An 18,358-nucleotide genomic window follows, 5' to 3' on the forward strand; every position below is an offset into this window, starting at 1 on the left:
TTGTTCTGGTCAGTTTCCGTTCGACAGCGTATATCTCCACGCACAAGTTCGTGCTACAAGCATCCCTTCGTTACTTCTGGCTGAGCTTTCGTATTATCCCATTCTCATGCTAGGACGGCAAATTCATTACCGTAAATTCTTCTTCTTCGTCGGAATGAGAGGCGTACTGCTTACCGAGAAATAACGGACGAAACTCGCATCTGATCGCGCATGGATTTCAAGAACGGATGGGCAATCCCGACAGTCCTGTTTCGAGATTTTCTCGGGTAATATGATCAATGGAGGCACCTACCTACCCCGCACTACCAGTGAGTGACAGTTAGGTGATGAGACTGCAACCCCTAGACGACAAGATCCATAACTACATGACAGCTTGGGCTTACAAATGGGACGCCAAGGACTACCTAGTTAGGAATGTCAAGAACCAAAGAGATACGGGTTCTAGTAGGCAGAAGGCTTGTCTCCTAACGAATTTCTACCAGCCATGATAGATTAAGCTCATACTCCCCAGTCTGTGCTAAGCTCAGTGCAGGAATCTGCCATCGTAGATAGCTTTAGAGCTACTGTTGTATCTACCTTAGTTCTACATCCGAATTTATATACTGTCAAATTTTGGCAACCTTGGAACGAACGCGATACTCGGTTGCGACTGATCTGGCAATTCTCCGCCGACGGGGCGGCCGCGGTGCCGAGAAACCCGTCGGTACGCCGCTATAGGATAAATAGATGCACGGAGCTCTAGATTAAAATTCAATGCCGTTGTTGGGGTAATATACGTATTCGTATCAAAACTGAAAACTTAGACAGGTGATCGGCTCGCTCGTCAATCACGTTAACCAAAATTTCATAGCGGAGACTTCTCGTTGTAGTTATTCCGAAGTATGTCGGAAAGCCTGCCTAGTATGTCATCTCCGCCGGGTTTGATTCTTGGGGCTCAACTCGGTGCTATGAGGCCTGCATCAACCTACAAGCCTCTTTAATTATGTCCTATGGGGTAACTGACGTGCTTTTACCCCTTTGCTTTTCGTGGGCGTAGGAGGGCTCCGTGACCTCTTTTTGAGGAGCAATTTGATCGACAATACATGTCGGTTTCGATATGTAACTTCCACGGCCTCCTGGGGCGGGCCGTTGAAGTCCCAAGCCGAGTATCGATATTCAAAAACACCCGAGTACAATCAAGTGGCACTAATTTCATTTCCCTGCGCACACTCCATATAATAGTATCTCTGGTACCCAGCGGTACCGGCACCAGCTAGGGCTCAAGCGGGCCGCGGTCACGTGTACCATACTAGCAGCTTTCATTTGTTGGCCTCGGGAGCGTATATCTATCGGGGCACTTACGGGTCAAGATATCGCTCAGGGAAATCCGCCCGTGACATCCTAACCGCCGGTAAGCTTTGGATAGAGTCGTGTGTCACCACACCACAAGGAATTGACACCAGCAACTGGGAGTCGCGGATACTGTCGCAGGCGTTGGGGATCCCGAGAGCTCATGACCACAAGAAGCAGCATCAACGAAAACGTTGCTAGAGTGTCATTGTTCTAACCTCCCAATTAGGGAGTCTCCGCAGATAGTTGCTATAGCCCTTGCCATATTAAGTCACCGGCGAAATTGTCCCACATCTCTGTACTGGCAAACTTCATAGACGCCGGTAAGTATTGTCACTTGCTGAATCACGTTCCACTGCTGTAGAGAGCCTCCCCTTTCCCATTCCTCTTTTCACTTCTTGAGGAGATCTTTAACATCGTCCAGATACTCTGGGTATATGCTCAACATAAATTTTTTGAACCCCCAACCCTACCGTCGAAGCAGGCACAGCACATTGATCCGTCCTAGCCTTTCAACATACAACTCTTCGACAACACCAGATACTGCGGTGGCCGATGAGCCTCCCTGCTTTGCGTAACTGCCTGGAGTCTTGCCCATGAGAACGATCAAGGTTGGTGCCACCGGTACACAAAGCCGGGTCGCCCAGGCCTGCGATCGATGTCGCACCAAAAAAGTCCGATGCGATGGCAATCGACCCTGCTGCACACAATGTGCCAGGGTTGGTTTTGAATGCCAAACGAGTGACAAGCTGAGCCGCCGGTCATTCCCTCGGGGTTACACCGAGTCGTTGGAAGATCGCGTGAGAGCCCTGGAGGCCGAAGTCAGGGACCTGAAGGACCTGCTGGACAGGAAGGATGAGGAGATTGATGTGCTTTCTCGGAGACGTCCTTTCTCCCCGCAATACCAGCGAATGGCGTCTTCTATAGCACATTCAGAAGGAGTGATTCATGTCCAACCATCTTCGTCTCAATATACTTCGCCTAAGTCGAACAGTAAGCCCTATACGGCCCTGTCTAGCACTCAAGGCTTTGTCGGTATCTTGAATTCTTCCCTCTTAAGCATGCATATATTCTGACATGATCTAGACGTTTTCACTGATAGGCTAGTGAGCGAAGCTGAATTAAACTCCAAGCTTCCCACCACGTCCCTGGCACAACGGGCGGCTCCGGTGACCCATGCATTCCCTAACCAAGCACTCAAGATACCATCGCGTTTCTTGACAGATCAACTTATCAATATTTTCTTCCAAGAATGGGCACCAATGTACCCCGTGGTGCACCGTTCCGCCATCTTGAAAGCCTACGAACTGTTTTTGAGCAACGCCGAGTCGTTGGAAAAAGATGTGGCTGCGTTGGCGCAGTTGAATTTAATTTTTGGAATCGCGGCTCTTTCGTCAGATGCATGTCCAAACTCTCCAAACTTTTTTTTTTGACGTTTTCGAGTGACTCGCTAATTATCTGGCAGTCAAGAACCAAACAGCACCCTGGTTTCTTCGAGGAGAAGTGGGCAGCCCCGTTTGATTACCTTTCAAGCAAAACCTCTGTTGCCAGCGTCCAATGTTTCATTCTGGCTCAGATTTACTGTATGACTAGGGGTGAACACCGCAGATTGCTGCGCTACCGCGCGATTGCTGTGGATATCTGCCATCAGTTAGGGTTATACCATAACGGAAATGGCACAGCTTTCAACCTTCTCGAAGCGGAGACCCGCAAAAAGGTGTTCTGGTGCCAATATGTGTTAGATCGGTTTGGAATATTCTCCCAGTTGAGCAATGAACACTCTCTGACTAGACATAGGTTCTGCGCGGCTCTCACTGGGTTGCCCGTTCTGCTGAACGAGAGCGATGTGCAAACTGAATATCCTATGGATGTGGACGATGAGAATCTCTCCGAAACAGACGTTCTACCTACGCTGCCAGGCCAGCCGACTCGCATTTCGAGCGCCCTGGCCTTGTTTGGAGCTTCGAGGATTTTAACCAAGATCCTAGAGGAAATCTTTCCCTCTCGATTCGACTACGTCGTTCATACCTCGAAGATGCGTTCTGTCGCAGACCAACTTGATGAGTGGCTTCAAAACCTGCCCCCTCATCTGCGTATTGAATTCATCCGGGACAAACCCAGCATGGATATCAGGGGTAGCCGGTCGCCGCTTCTGTTGCTGGTGTACTACTTTATGAGATCTCTCATTCATGGCCCTGCTGTGTGCTTTGCTGAGGAGCACTTGCGTTCCTCGTCGATTCTGGCATTATCCGATTGCTCGAAACATATCATCCAGATCCTTGAACTGCTAGATGAGCGACGGCTTTGCCTTTCATTTAGTATCAACAGGAAAGAACTAATACTGGTCTCTGGAATTGGACTGTTGTGGCAGGTTTTGGAAGTGAAGCCTGATAGGAAGCTATCAGAGAAGACTCAGAACCTTCTAACTACCGCCATCGAGCAGCTTAAGTTGGAGTCGCCTGCAGCGGCGGCTGAATTGAGTGCCATTTGCAACACCCTGTTGTCGGCAAATACTGTCAAACGGGGAAGAACATCCACCGAAAAGGGGTCATTCAATATGTCGGCCGCAACTCAGAAACCGTCCAAGTCGTCGAAATGGCAATCACTAAAGTCTCGTCTTACCGGCAGTGCTAATCTCGAACAGTTGATAGCAGCGTCATCTTCCCAACGGAGCACTATCTCCGATGCTACTCCCCCGCTTGCACTTCCATCCCTCCTATCCCCAAGCTGGCACACACTCCCAGATTCCGAGGACCACGTCGACAGATGGCATTCATCACTGGATCTTGGTACGGATGCTCGACAGGTATCCGCGTTCCCGTCTTTGGGATATTATGATCCCCGAGCCATGCCATGCCCATCCTCACCTGACGCCAACACTGGAGCCATAGTCATGGCTGACTGGGAAAACGTGGTCAGCGAGACGGATCAGGAATATTTGGAAGTTTTCACAAGCACCAACGGTGGGAAGGGGCTCAGCGCGGGTCCTGGTTCATTCGAATCGATCGCGGCTGGCCATAGCCGTCTGTCAGAGGACGACACGCTTGCGATACCAGAGCAGCTAATTGACCTGCATGATTTGTCTCCAGAAGCGTGGTCCGAGCACGCAGAGGGCGCTGAACTGCCCTGAAGAGAGCAGCGGTAGTGCCGAGAACATTTTTCATGCACTCGCTTATGGTCCAGTGTGCCATGTTGCTTGAGTCTTATCGATCCATCGCACCCAAATCGCCCGCCGCCCAATTAGGAATTTCATGATCCTGCGTTGGCCAGCTACTAGGAGCGACAGCTCGCCATCTGAAAACTCATTTGGCATCTGATTTGGGATATCCATGAAAAACTGCGGTATTCTGACGAGTCCCACGGCCTGGGTGCGCCTTTTCAACTTCTGGTTTTAGAGACTCTACTTCCCAAAAAGTCATCGCGGTTGTATTTAGTACTGGGGCCTTCATTCCTGCTAAGAGTTTCGAAATAATCTTCCACAATATGTTCCTCCACGAAATGAATCGTTTCTAACCCATCTCCCGCAAAAAAAAAAGTGAGACCCACGGAGCTGTCAGGACCCATGTATAATGCCAGTGAACAAGCGCTCTTGACCAGCCAGCGCCAGTGTGGTCTCTCTGATCCCTACCCTCCATGCGCAGTTGGAAAACCGGGCGATGCTGATACTATCTTTGGATATTTTCACTATCTTCAACCATAACCACTTCCGACTTCACCTCTGCTGTCGCGTCCGCCATTCCCATCTCCTCCGTAAAGGTGGTAGTCTGGACCCACTTTGCAGAATGACGCGGAGTCGTCTCCTCTAGTAAACGGTCAATTTGCTCAAGAGAAAGACCTGAACGTCGGCAGTTAGTTTTTGGAATTCAATCTCCTGATCTTTGGATGGATAGTACAAACCTTTTGTCTCATAGACAAGGAAATATGCCCACAACGAGGCTCCTAAACAGAGCGAGCCCCAGACAAAAAACACTTTGGCACCGAGGTGTCCCTGGTCTGCGACAATCAATATTGATCAGAGGTATTAATAGAAAAGTGAAGGGAACCTACCAGGATTGACCATGTAGGGTGTAATGACGGCGATCACACAGTTCCAGAACCAATTCGAAGCAACCGACATGGCAACCCCTCGGGACCGAAGTGGCAGTGGAAACGTCTCTCCGACGACAACCCAAGCAGCAGGGCCCCAGGTTGACGCGAAAAAGAAAATGTAAACACAGATAAACGCGATCTCCACTGTCACGACGGTAGGATTGCCACCGTCGACCGTGCCCACAATGGCGATGATGAACTGGCAGACCACCATTCCCAGTGCGCCCCATATAAGCAGCGGACGACGGCCGAACCGCTCAACCGTCCAGAACGAGACGGGCGTGGAACAAACGTTCACCAGAGTCGTGATAAGCGAAATCAAAAACGGATTGTTGATCGTGCCTGTCATTCCATTAGTGAGTGGCTCATAAAACGATGAATGACAGCCTGGAGCAATGGGAGAGCGGAGAGCTGCGCACCTAACTGTTGGAAGAAGGTAGTCCCGAAGTAGAATATAAAATTAATGCCAGTCCATTGCTGCATCATCTGAGCGGAGGTGCCAATGATGGTACGTCGCACATTAGAGCTTGGTTTGCGGAGCGAGCCCTTGAAACAATTGAGCCAGCCCTGCAGGTATCCGCCATTGTCTCCAACAGCCTTGAGCTCGTATTCATGGTTCGCAACGATTTCTTCAAGTTCCTGTTTAATAAACTCCGAGTCAACAGGTTGGCCACGGAGTCTGGCAAGACTTTGTGTGGCTTTGTCGAGCCGCCCACGCTTCACGAAATATCGAGGTGATTCAGGGAGAAATGCAAGGCCACCGGCTATTCCTGAGTTAGTGTCATCTTGTCGTTTTCTTTTGGGCTAAGCAACATCCTGCACCTACCTAGAATCAGGGCCCAGACCCATTGAATCGCAATTGGGATGCGGTAGGAGCCAGAGTCGGTGTAATTCTGGGTACCGTAGACCACACAACTCGCCAGTAGGATCCCAACGGTGATACAAAATTGATACCCGGACACAAGGGGACCCCGGACCTTGCGCGGAGCGATTTCAGACATATAGAGAATTATAATTGCCGAAACAAACCCAACTCCAAGTCCAGCGATCAAACGACCTGCCACTAGCAGATCATACGCAGTGGCCGCCACCTGGAGCACGACTCCCACTGAGAAGATCATGCAGCCGACAATGATGGTTGTTCGACGACCAATATAATCAGCGACATCGCCAGCTGCTAGAGCGCCGATGAACGTCCCTGCTGACAGAATAGACACGATCAAGGACTGTCTCCAAGCCGGAATGACAAAGTGTGCCAGCGCCTCGGGCGAAGCATCCGGAGAGGGATAATCGCGGCCGGTGAACTCGTGGATGAAGTACTTCATACCCATGACACCGTTAATGTAGCCCGAGTCGTAGCCAAAGAAAATGCCCCCAAAGGCAGCAAAGGCGCACATTAAGTACGCCTTGAATGTCACAGGAGCCTCGATCCGGTCCACATTTTGAGGCCATGATGATAGAACACCTTCTGGCATGTTGGCAATTGGTAAATATAGAACCTTGCCTCAGGAAAAGTGAAGCCAGACAGATTGGAGGGTCGCGTCGCTTTATATGTCCATCGACCCTGCGGGTCGACGGGTTGTTTTGGAGCGAAATGCGGAGACCCCAGACTGGGAAGACCTTGAAGTCTGGGGACTTTCCAAGCCCTTGGGTTCGAGGTTCGCCCCACCCTAAACGGTTGAAACTGCACCCCAGTGGCCCAATGGCGGAGTGGTTGCGGAAAGTAACCCATCTAGGATTATCCGCAGGACCGTCCCCGCAATCGGAGGCGGTATTTCCTTACACGGTAAGGTTTGAGGTATTAAAAGTATGAGAAAGGAGTGGAGGCATGAGACTGAAGAGGTCAGAACATCATAACAGAACACAAATCAAAAATGTATGGGACACGGCATATCGCACCCCGGATTGAGTAACCGAACAGTCTTAGAGCTCTAGAGATCGGATTGCTGCTAATCCATTGGTTTACAATCAGACATCCTAGTTCGGGACGAACAGCACGAGAGGCAATCGCCAGCATCGGCGAGAAACCCTCGACCGAAAAGCTACCGTGTGGGTCTGTTGGATGTCGGTGGGAGTATTTTGGTATTCCCACCCATTCTCGTCTAGAACAATCCCTCATTAAACTTGGGATATGGTCCATAGTCTTTCGAGAGGTTACCGTCAGCTAGCGTGGTCGCGGCATCTTCTGAGAATTCCAAGCTATACGAACTGGATGTACCGCTGTCTATGGATGTTTCCATACGATAGTGTAACGTGATTACGGATGCTCAATGGAGACAATTAACAGAGAAGAACTTCTTGAATTGAGGCGTCGTGAAGAGCTAATCAAGTACAATGATTTTATTGCGCGGAGATACCACCACAACCTAACTAACCCTAACCGCGCTTAGAAGCCCATAATTCTGTTGACCTCCTCCTCAAGCTTTTTCGATTTCTCATCCTTGCCATGGAGTCTGACAGGACTAGTGCCCATGGCCACCTTGCCAACCTCGGATTGGATGTCTGCAACTGTTGCTCTATCAGGGAACTCCGACTCTCCAAGACCACCCGGGAAGTCTGGTGGAGGAATGCCCTTCAAGAAAGCCTCGCGTTGCTGCGCAACGTATTGCTATGTGATATTAGCTACAATTATGCGCACGTAGCAACGTAGACAATTATTTTACCGCATTATTAGGGGTCAGTGGAACCGACGGGATGTAAAACACGCAAGCATCATTGTCTCCTTTATTTTCCATCTCCGTGCCGTGGATAGTATCAGCACTCCAGAACACTTTTGATTATAAAATATTAGCATCGTTCAGTATAACGGGTAAGCAAAATCCATACCGGTGTCACCTGGCTCAACGGTGGGATAGGGGATCATGGTTTCGGCGAGTCTCAGATGGGGATGGTGAGCTGGGGTATGCTCCTGAGCAGTTCCCGGATTGGCGCCATGCAAATAAACATTGCCATCATCATCGTCAAGAGAAAACTTCCAACCGTCCAAGGAGTCCTTTCGAGTAGGCTTGAAAAAGGGTCGAAGCATCCAGTACGCAGTGGCGGGCTGCAGAATTGGATGAACGACAAGAGTGCCTGATGTGCACCGACCACATATCAGTGTCGAGCGAGTAAATTGAGCCCAAGACGAAACTAACCTTGCTGAGGCCCATGACGGGACAGTCCGAGCCAGCTTTGAAAACTGCGGAAGACTGAACATCCCCCTGGCCCATCGTACATATTCATGTCGGCGTCAAGACGGCCAGTGAGATCCCAAGGGTCATACTCTTGCCACTGTCATGGTATTAGTTGTTTGCTCATAAGAGTAACATGGCCTATTCCGCCCTACCTTTCCTTGGAAGATCTTGCGGTAGGTATGATTGTAAGCGCGATCCTCCCACCTCTCAACTCCTCCGCCATCAACATGAGGCGGAAGCCCGAAATGCTTGTCGCCCGGTGGGCGGATTTGAACACGGTCACAATAAGTGAGCGGGACGGACAGATCAACTAGAATAATACGTCAGTTGCATTCGGTAGATCCCCTTATCGCAGTGTGGAATACTCTTTTGATCGGCGTCGGCAGTATAGAGTTGATTCATCCACGACTGTGTGGCGAGCATATTGGGGTGCGATCTCGCTTTTACTTGAGACGGACTCCAATACGATTCGTATATGACCTGGTTCAATGTAAGTTCCAGCTTGAACCATATTAGAAACCGATGGTCACCTTTTCGTCCGAGGTAGACGGAAAGCCCTTGAAAGGCCGGGAAGTCAGGTACTGACGAGCGTCAGAGAGAAGACGTTCAGTGACATCTTTGTCCACAACTCCCCTGATGACGGCAACGCCGGTCCTTCGGATGGCGGCAACGTCTGCTGGCGATACATTGCCGGCTTGAATGTCGGAAAAGTTCAGTTGAGGGATGATCTGGCCTTTTAGTAAGTCGCTAGCTCCCAGCTAGGAAGAAACAATGAACCTACTGCCTCTCGCTTGGTGGCGACTTCTTCAGTCCGCACTTTCAGAACTTCAACAAGTTCATCCCATGACTTTTGAATCTGCTCTTCAAACCCGGTGGTCAGGTTACGCTTGAGGTCCCGGAAACGCTCGGGCAGTGGTGGGCTTGCTCGTCCAGAGAAAGTCGAGAACACAGAGGAAATATCGCCCTCTTTTTTGTCTTTTCGGGCGATTGGCGATGCTTCTGTTGCCACGAGGCGCTTGGCTGTTCCTTCACATTTTCCAGCACGGAAAGATGGGCATTTCAGACACGATGTTGACACCCCTCTGATCATGATGGAACTCGGGTTCTGCTGTGTCAACTAGAGACTCTACACAACTGGCAGTTTGGTATGGGAAACATCTGGTTTCCTGGTGTTTATATACCTAGTCTTCCCATCCGTTTCCCCGGGACACATGAACTTGGTCTAGGCCAGCATCCGACTACCCAAATGCAATCCGATGAAGATCAGAATCAAGTAGGGCTCGGTGTCTAACCCCGTACGGCAAACATCCGACAATGGGAGAAGCTGCAGTTTGCGGAGATGCGGAGTCAATGCGGAATACCCCCAAGAGGATTCTCGGTCATGAAGCCTAAAGTTCATGTTGTCCTTGTGTTGACATTACCAGGGTTCCTCTACTCAGTGAGGCGTCTAATAGTAGCTCTTGCAACACTCCCCACCAACACATGAGATATTTAATCGGCGTCGTTAGTTCCGGTATCGGGTACTTTCCCTTCTGGGAAACGTAACCGATATCTATACAGCGGGTGGATGAACCCTATTAGGAAATGCGAAGGCTGGACAGCCTCAATGGTTCTGCGTAGGGCTCTGAAGGCAGTATATTACGCTACGAGATAATAATACCGCCCATGCCGTCTTTAGTTTTCGGTGTAACAACATGAACCTCCCCCAGATCCTCGACCAATAAAATCTACGAATACAAAGTCAACTTAAGAGGGTCCGCCATGTTTGCTTCCGTACCAAGGCGTAGCATGCCTGTCCGATTGGGACATCTAGTCCGAAAAAGACACCTCGCAAACCCGAAGTCACTTTCTACATCAACCCAATCTTCCCGATAATTCGTACATTCGGCATAGACCAAGAAGATTCATTTTGGAATTAAAAACTGGCTGCAGAATTATTTCAATCAACTTGTACTCTTCGAGTTGTCTTGAACCCTTCGCACTTACCTGATATACTCTTCATCCTCATTGCCCTCTAGCACGGATGTAGCACTCTGTCGCGCTTCCCTGGTAGCAGCAGCATTCTGTTCCTTCGAGTTGGTTCCCATCTATCCCTCGGATACCAGTGGCAACCAAGTAGAACGATACTCTACAACCAAATACGTTGAAGGGGGGTTGTTAAACCTTGCCAAGAAAAGGGACCGGAGTATGGGGCGAATGCGGCGAAGACTAACCTTTGATTACACGCACGGGAGTTTAAAGTATTCAGTTTAAAGCTGATCGGGACATTGCCGTGTTCGGGTTTACCGTTGCGGGACTAACGCAATCAAGAAGCCCATCCGGCCCGCGTCACTTAGCCTGTATTCCGTTTAAACTTTAGGGTACGATGTTGAGTGTAAGTTGATGTTTTGCTGAGAGGTATTTCGCCAGCAGTGGACGTGATGGCATCTCTTTGGCGTGTTCCACCTCTAAGATCATGCTCGCCCTGGCTACAGAATTGTTAAAAGAAATGCGTCATTTCGTACACGCAAGAACGAACTCGTGCTTGCACTTAACACCTTCTTCATTTGACTTTTCCCACTCGCCCCTTCACATATCCAACTGCATACCATGTTACGCTGGTGAGGACCTTTAGTCATTAGAGACGATTGATGCCATAATCATATACTTGCCATGGTGGCCGTGTCTGGAGCAGACCAAACTAAGTTATACTAAATAGTCAACTTTTTGATGTAGGTATATTCTAACCCGATTAGTATCTCCTTTAGTTGATCTCACAAAGACAACCCAGCATATTAAGTTAATTGTTGGATATTGAGATATCAGCACAATACATTACTTGTTTAGTAATTTAAACAAAATTCCATCTTGCTTACCATTGGCTCGGTCAAAACAGGTGGTATGCTCAGCCTCATTAGTTACCTTTTGGAGGTTGGAGTGCTTCTATTAGATCAATAACCCCATGCTAGCTCCTGTAGCAGGTAGCAATACTTCTGGGGGGAGGAGGGTTATATAGGTATACCGTCCTAGGCCCGCTGGTGTTTCAAGAGATTAGTCAAGTAGCCAAGATAGATTTAAGACAATTAGATGCTGACGATCTTCAGGTCCACAGCTAGGGGCGGCGGCTGAGCAAGTTTACCTCAGGTAGGTAAGACCAGGTCACCCTGTCTACTGTGGACACTGAGCTGTGTTCTATTCCAAGCTATGGAGGTCAGCGGCCGGCAATATAGTATAGTATATCACGCGCTAGAGATACCCTTACCCTATTCGCTAGCTATCTTACCTAATATATCCCTCTAGATAGTTAACTAACTATCAGAGTGGTTTGTTCAGCCTAAACGACGATCTGGGCTGTTTTCACGTCGCTCGGCAATGACTTGTTAGCGAGTGTCGCATTGGACCCCTGGCGATTGTGGGGATAACAGAGCACTCCCCCCGGCTCAACCTGCAAGCATATCAAGGTGATAGAAAGGGCGAAAGACTACACAGTGGCTTTCTTGGAGACCCAACAATACTCCTCAAATTAACCGCTGTCTCGGCCAAGGGAATAATCGACAAGGCTTGATCATCCCGAGTCGGGCCCGCGGTAAGGAGGGGCAGATAGTGTAACGCTGTTATATCCTTACCCTAGCCCATAAGAGTGTGTAGATATAGTGAGAAAGCACGATTTGTTACTGAAAGGCAAAATACTAATTCATTAGATATCTAACCTTTAGTTTTGAGAAAGAGGGTTTATTGATTTCTCCTGGCACTTTGTTGAAGTGGGGCCGCTATACGAGATCGTTTTACCGGTTGGATTGTCGTGAGCTTTCGTTCGCTTTCTGACACTCAAGGGGTTTGTCTTTTCTTTATCCAGCGGTACCATACAGAAGACATATGTGTGCATCTAATGCCAGCCAGCTTGCCCCATGGTCATCCTGTTTAGTATCGGCACCATTCGCTTTCTACGGCTTCTCTGCTTCCGTATGAGAGAAATATTCACTAGATTTTTTAATGTACCTCCTGCCGCCTGGAACTGCCTTCATTGGTTTTGTATCAGATTTCATGCGCTGCGGGATTTTCCATCATTCTAGCTGTGGACACCAAGCGGTCCGCCAGTACAGCCCTAAGCCAGTGGGCGCGGCTTAAGGACCTCTGGTTGGTTCCCTATAACTGCCAGTATCGTCTGCATAGATAATTGAAGGGACTGGAGACTATTTCGGGCTGCTTGTAGCTAATATGTGAGACGCTTCTGCGACCCACGGAAAGTAATCATTCTCTCAACAAGGGAAACGGAAGTAACCATATTGCCTGTACACCGGACCCTCTAACGGCCATTAAACCTTGTAGTCTGCAGCTTCCCCACCAGGGACGGGACCCCCAGCTCGAGTGATGACCACCTTCTACCCTATAACTAGGAAGGACCCGGGTCAGGCTAAATCATGTAGGAGTGAGGAGCGCCGGCGCAGTAACGTGAATGGCAGTTTGAATAAAGTCATAAAAGCGCTGTAAAGCAGATGAACAATAGAAAACCCTTGATCATACCACATAGGAACACAAAGGTGGCCGTTGCCATGTTCTGGCTCTGTCTACAAGGTCTTGAGCCAGGTTAGGAGTATACTAACTGAGACCGTAAAGCCCAAACGCATAGAATATGATGGGGAAAAGTATCGGCTTCATTCCCGCGGGAAGTGCCAAGACGGGCTTGTGTCAGAAGCTAGCGGAGACTTGGCTGGCAAGGGTCTGCCTCGGAAGTGAAGTATGTCCTCAACTGCCGATGGAGCTTTGGCCTCTGGACAGTGATACAGGCTGAATCAATATCGTTGCCCCACGGAAGTTTCACGGCGTGGGCTAGGCGGCAACACAGAATAACCTGACCTGCCATTGAAGACATGGGAAGCTCGAAGGCGCCCTGAGACCCTGCATAGCTGCCGATTCAAACGAATTTGACCACGGCCCCTACCTCTGCGAACTCGAACACTTGCCGCTCACTGTGCGGTGTGACGTTTACTTCTCTTCAGGAGGAGGTCTGCATCCCCTTTGACAGGGCAACATTAGCCTGTAACAAGGATACCCACTTTCTCCGCAGGGCGATGATCCTACCCAGGTCCTCCACGGGCCTCTGCACATCTCTTTTAACAGGTCAGGTTCTAGGAGGACATGGTTGAGAATGTTGAAAGCTACTCTTTCTGAAACACCTCCCATCTAAGGCTCCGTTATCAGAATGGAAGAGGCCCTGGATCCGTGATGCCAACCAGGCCATTCCACGGCAATTGGCACCATACAAATAGAGCCAGCAGCCCGCTCCCTCAGTATCCAGACTGTCAACACCAAACCAGCTCGTCCACACTGCTCTCTTTTACAGTACCAGATATTTGTCCTGTTTCAACCATGGTCCAATTCATGCTCCTCCCTGCTGCTCTGGCACTGAGTCTTGTTACTTCAGTCCATGCAGCTAACTCCCCAGGCTGCGGGAAGCAGCCGACCCTCGCCAGCGGCGTGCAGTATATCAACGACCGCGAGTACATCCTCAAGATCCCGGATAACTACGACCCAGCCAAGCCCCATCACCTTGTTTTCGGCCTACATTGGCGCGGAGGCAACATGAACTCCGTTGTCGATGGCCAGAGCGTCGAGCCCTGGTACGGCCTGGAAACTCGTGCTCAGGGTAGCGCGATTCTGGTCGCCCCTAACGGCAGGGACGCAGGCTGGGCCAACCCCAACGGCGAGGACGTGGCCCTTATCGATGCTATCATCGAGCAAGTCGAGGGCGACCTTTGCGTGGACCAAAGTTCGCGCTTCTCAACAGGTTTCAGCTGGGGTGGCGGCATGAGCTATGCCCTTGCCTGTGCGCGGGCGAACGAATTCAGAGCTGTTAGTGTGTTGAGCGGTGGAGTTATTAGCGGCTGTGACGGTGGCGAGGACCCCATTGCCTATCTCGGTATCCATGGCATTAATGACCCGGTCCTCCCATTTGATGGAGGGGTCACATTGGCGCAGCAGTTTGCGGCCAATAACGGGTGTAGCCCGACTGATATTGGTCGGCCCGATGCTGGCAGTGCAGGTTCAGTTCGGACCGATTTCACTGGATGCTCGCGGCCGGTTTCGTTTGTTGCGTATGATGGAGGGCATGATGCGGCCCCTCTTGGTGTTGGAAACCCGCTTGCGCCGGACGCTACTTGGGAGTTTTTCATGGCTGCTTGAAGCTAGCATGCGCCTGTGCAAGCAGCTACAAGAATATGTACAGTTGTCATATACAAACCACGCATCTCTTTGTAACCAAGTGCAAATCTACCACTAAATAGCCAGAGACTCAGGATCGTAAGGAATCTATTCTTCTAGATCGAATAGAATCTGCAGACCAACGCTGGTCTACCATTTTAAATAGAAAGAGTACGTGAAATGGCACGAATGCTTCTTTCGGCCCGTGTTGGATCCCCCGCTTCTGTACGCGAGAAATGGGTATAAACATTCATTTTGTAGTACCTAACTTAGTTTCAAGCTTCTATATAGCACTGTTCAACTACCCAGTGTAAAATTTATAAGTACAGCGTATTTGAATTCTCATCCAGCGAGTCTAGACTCACGTCGAGGTCGGATTTGACTACTTCTTAGAGGTACTCAATATTCCCCTCCCTTTTTGTATCCTCGGCAGAGAAGCCCCCGTGGATAATTTGACATCTGCAGCTCAAGCGCGAACCGACCCGACATTCGATACATGATTCCAAGAACGGGGCTTGCTCATCTGCGGCAGCGTGGTTAGCCGAGTGCTGCTACATGGAAGACATCTATCTATGTGTCCGGATGAGCTCTTATCTGGTAATGTCACCTTATTGCCGAAAATGTCCAGAAGGCCATGATATTGATAGCCAGTGGATTGCGAAAGGAAACTCGTAGGTGGTAGGCCCCTGTAACCAGTGGGCATAAGCTTGATGGTACACGGCTCGCCAGCCGGTGCTGACATTAGGACGTGACTTCCTACTATATATCCCCCTGTTCAGTTGCAGCCAGTACATACGACCACAGGGTGTGGAAAACAGGGCTTCCCGTCCGCTCAGCCGTACTTAAGCCACACGCCGGCTGGTTAGTAGTATGGTGGGTGACCACATGCGAATCCCAGCTGTTGTATGTTTTTGTTCTTCTTTCCTTTTTAAGTACGAAAATACTGTAATGGAGAAAGTTAGATATATAATAAGATATCTAAAGATTATCACTAAAGTCGTAATCGAGCACGTGCTAGGCGGGGTTCTTCTTCTGTTTTTTATCTGTGAAGTGATATATAATATTATATTTATTATATAGCGTCCGACGGCCTGCGTGCTGAACAAACGGCGAATATATACAACAATACCATCAAAGCCCCCGCGATACTAATACAGCCACGCCTATAGTCAAGAGGTTCATCCCGGTAAGCTCAAGGCCTGCAGGCGCAGAATTCTCAGCAGTATCAGATTTTTCCGCAGCACTTTAGATCCTCGTCTGGAGGTATACCACCCGGTAGTCCTGTATTCTATAACATAGACGAGAACATGCTATATGAATATTATTATAAAAAGTCACACTATCAAGGGTGTTGATCCTAACACTACTGTACTCTTAAAATCTATCTTATTGCAAAGATTTCGCAGCGTCTGGAGCTGCTCCACGGATCTAGTAGTAAGCTTAATACTTACTTTAATACTACCTTATATTTGGCCTGGTTAGCTTAATTCAGTCTGTAAATTAGACTACGTGGGGGGTTACTGTATCTATGGGCCTTCTACTCTATAAAGAGCTGTTGCCAGTTACTCACTTTTAGACCAGGATCAATGACCCAGACTGATTAAAAATGTGGTATATGCACTATAATTATATTCACTGTTCCGTAGTTAAAGTGGTTGACATTTCCTGATTTCAGGAGAGGAGGGGGACTTTATATATTTCCTCCGGGAAACCCACAATAATTGCCAAAAAGGGTAAGCTTGCATCCCCGGACCTAACATTTCCTCATGAAGATCACTCGATCATTCCTGCGATATTAGGTGTTTTTATTAATTCTATTTCATTTCACTTTCGGTTAATGGCTACCCGCAGTGCGAGGTCTATTTTTCTTGTGATATATATACCTAGGTAGTAAGCATATTGAACCTCGCTATAAAATCTCTTTTAGCCTGAAGCTAGGAGCCCTACAAGTAACCTAGGATCATATTACCAATGGCAATGATATATTGAACGAGCGTAATTAGAAACTATAAGACAGTTTCCCTGCCGCATCCCAGTCCCACCAGAAACCACCACCTCACATCTCACTGTCAACAAATATCATCCCCATCCCTATCCCCGTGTGGCTACCTCTCACCATCACCCCATACCAGCACTATATGCCCCCGAATGGACTGCATTCGACGAGATACGCAGCAAAATCCTAGGGCGAACTTATCCCGAGATAAGAAGCAGCGCATACAGGCCCCAAAGCCCTGCACCTAGCACGCTCCAAGAGCAGCTTCGGTCTGCTATTAGCATTGAACCAACCAAAAACGACCAGGAACGGTAAAGGACGGACACTCACCAACAGTACACTTGTTATCGGTGTAATACCCATTAATATAGCAGTACTGACCATTGTATATAGCTCGGTCCCAGGTACTATTGCACAGTCAACCAATCCAACCGGCACCTTCACAAGGGAGTGGACTTGTAGAATAGAAAGCAGGGCAAACACTAACCAGTTCCCATTATAACAGTCCCCACTCTTATAGCAGTAAAAGCTGTGCGTCGAGCCCGTAACCGCCCGGGCAAGCACGGGGTAAGAGAACCCAGGCCCAGTGCGACAGTTGACGGAAGCCGAGCTGCTCTTGACGATCTTGCATCTGACGGTGGAGCGCTTTTCGAGACCGAGCGCCTGTGGGCTGGTGTCTTGGGGTCCATCGTCGATGAGCTCGGGGACGGGCATAGGGTTTTCGGGCTCAGCCTCCGGGGCAGGCATGGCTAGGGCCAGGGGGAGGAGGAGGGTTAGGACTGTTGCGAGTTGAAACTTCATTTTGTTTGGAAAGTAGAGCCGGATGGTTTGCTTGTGCTTTGCTTAGATCTTCTTGGAGACTGGAATGTTGATGATGAGAATAGAGGTTCCTGCAGGGAAGAAAGGCCTTTATATACTTTCGTCTTGAGGGTACTGATGAACAACATCGCATACTCAACGCTTCCAGCCGACTCCACACACAACTTTCCATTCTATCCTGTTTTGGGTGTATTCCGCGAAGGACAGTATTGGGGCTGATGGGCGTTGCGCGACGTCGTTGAGTTGGCATGCAAAGTGAAGCCGTATGATCCGCCATTTACAGGGCTACGCCGAGTTTGTATACCGTCGGTTAAGATGCATTACCCAGCCTCAAATCAGGACGTAAAGGATGATAACCCCGGACCCGGTCATCACCCCAAGGTCCTAATCTAGACAAGCTTATTCGTATTGATCTGCAAGACTCGGGGCGTCCGCAAAGCCTCTTCGTGTTCGACCGAATGCGGTGGGGACGCACGGAGGAATTGTTGGATGGATATGGGGTCGGTGTTCCTACAGTGGAAATCGTGGGCGGTTGCTATTGGCACGTTTAGTGATCCATGTAAATCTTTGCCTCCATTGCTGCGTGTTTATTGGACCTTTCTTCGGGGTTTGTATGTATGCAATATATCCCTACTCCGCCTGAGCACCACATGTCACCACCTCAGGTCTCGTGACGACTGCAATCCTTGAATAGATTGCAGATATTGAGGCGTTCGTCAATACGAGTGCTAGGGCGCGTTGGCTGCTTCAATAATAAGTAGAGTCTTACGGA

The 18,358-nt window shown here is 49.3% G+C and overlaps 5 protein-coding genes across 5 annotated transcripts; 2 read left to right on the top strand and 3 right to left on the bottom strand.

The window, feature by feature from the left end:
• Positions 1 to 881: 881 nt before the first annotated feature.
• ASPSYDRAFT_58946 (uncharacterized protein) lies at positions 882 to 4,459 on the top strand (the record flags this gene model as incomplete). The annotated part of the gene is made up of 5 exons (XM_040849611.1): positions 882 to 900; positions 1,918 to 2,364; positions 2,416 to 2,729; positions 2,795 to 3,075; positions 3,127 to 4,459. The coding sequence occupies 5 exons, from the start codon at positions 882 to 884 to the stop codon at positions 4,457 to 4,459; spliced, it is 2,394 nt and encodes a 797-aa protein (XP_040701209.1).
• Positions 4,460 to 4,742: 283 nt separating this feature from the next.
• ASPSYDRAFT_180032 (sugar porter family MFS transporter) lies at positions 4,743 to 6,987 on the bottom strand. The gene is made up of 5 exons (XM_040843494.1): positions 6,245 to 6,987; positions 5,838 to 6,182; positions 5,377 to 5,760; positions 5,227 to 5,322; positions 4,743 to 5,164 (listed from the first exon to the last, which is right to left on the bottom strand). Exons 1-5 carry the CDS (start codon positions 6,891 to 6,893, stop codon positions 4,995 to 4,997), a joined length of 1,644 nt encoding a protein of 547 aa, XP_040701210.1. The 5' UTR covers positions 6,894 to 6,987; the 3' UTR covers positions 4,743 to 4,994.
• An 813-nt stretch (positions 6,988 to 7,800) lies between these two features.
• Positions 7,801 to 9,681, bottom strand: ASPSYDRAFT_204779 (DUF1479 domain-containing protein; the record flags this gene model as incomplete). The annotated part of the gene is made up of 8 exons (XM_040843868.1): positions 7,801 to 8,026; positions 8,082 to 8,188; positions 8,245 to 8,490; positions 8,553 to 8,688; positions 8,744 to 8,901; positions 8,957 to 9,071; positions 9,122 to 9,319; positions 9,373 to 9,681. 8 exons carry the CDS (start codon positions 9,679 to 9,681, stop codon positions 7,805 to 7,807), a joined length of 1,491 nt encoding a protein of 496 aa, XP_040701211.1. The 3' UTR covers positions 7,801 to 7,804.
• A 4,259-nt stretch (positions 9,682 to 13,940) lies between these two features.
• ASPSYDRAFT_154482 (alpha/beta hydrolase family esterase) lies at positions 13,941 to 14,753 on the top strand (the record flags this gene model as incomplete). Its single annotated transcript, XM_040842378.1, has 1 exon — positions 13,941 to 14,753. The coding sequence occupies one exon, from the start codon at positions 13,941 to 13,943 to the stop codon at positions 14,751 to 14,753; it is 813 nt and encodes a 270-aa protein (XP_040701212.1).
• Positions 14,754 to 16,717: 1,964 nt separating this feature from the next.
• Positions 16,718 to 17,631, bottom strand: ASPSYDRAFT_133441 (uncharacterized protein). The gene is made up of 3 exons (XM_040840636.1): positions 17,255 to 17,631; positions 17,098 to 17,174; positions 16,718 to 17,031 (listed from the first exon to the last, which is right to left on the bottom strand). Exons 1-3 carry the CDS (start codon positions 17,566 to 17,568, stop codon positions 17,012 to 17,014), a joined length of 411 nt encoding a protein of 136 aa, XP_040701213.1. The 5' UTR covers positions 17,569 to 17,631; the 3' UTR covers positions 16,718 to 17,011.
• Between the last annotated feature and the right edge of the window lie 727 nt (positions 17,632 to 18,358).

The sequence above is a fragment of the Aspergillus sydowii genome (genome assembly GCF_001890705.1).
Source record: "Aspergillus sydowii CBS 593.65 unplaced genomic scaffold ASPSYscaffold_7, whole genome shotgun sequence".
NCBI lineage: Eukaryota > Fungi > Ascomycota > Eurotiomycetes > Eurotiales > Aspergillaceae > Aspergillus > Aspergillus sydowii.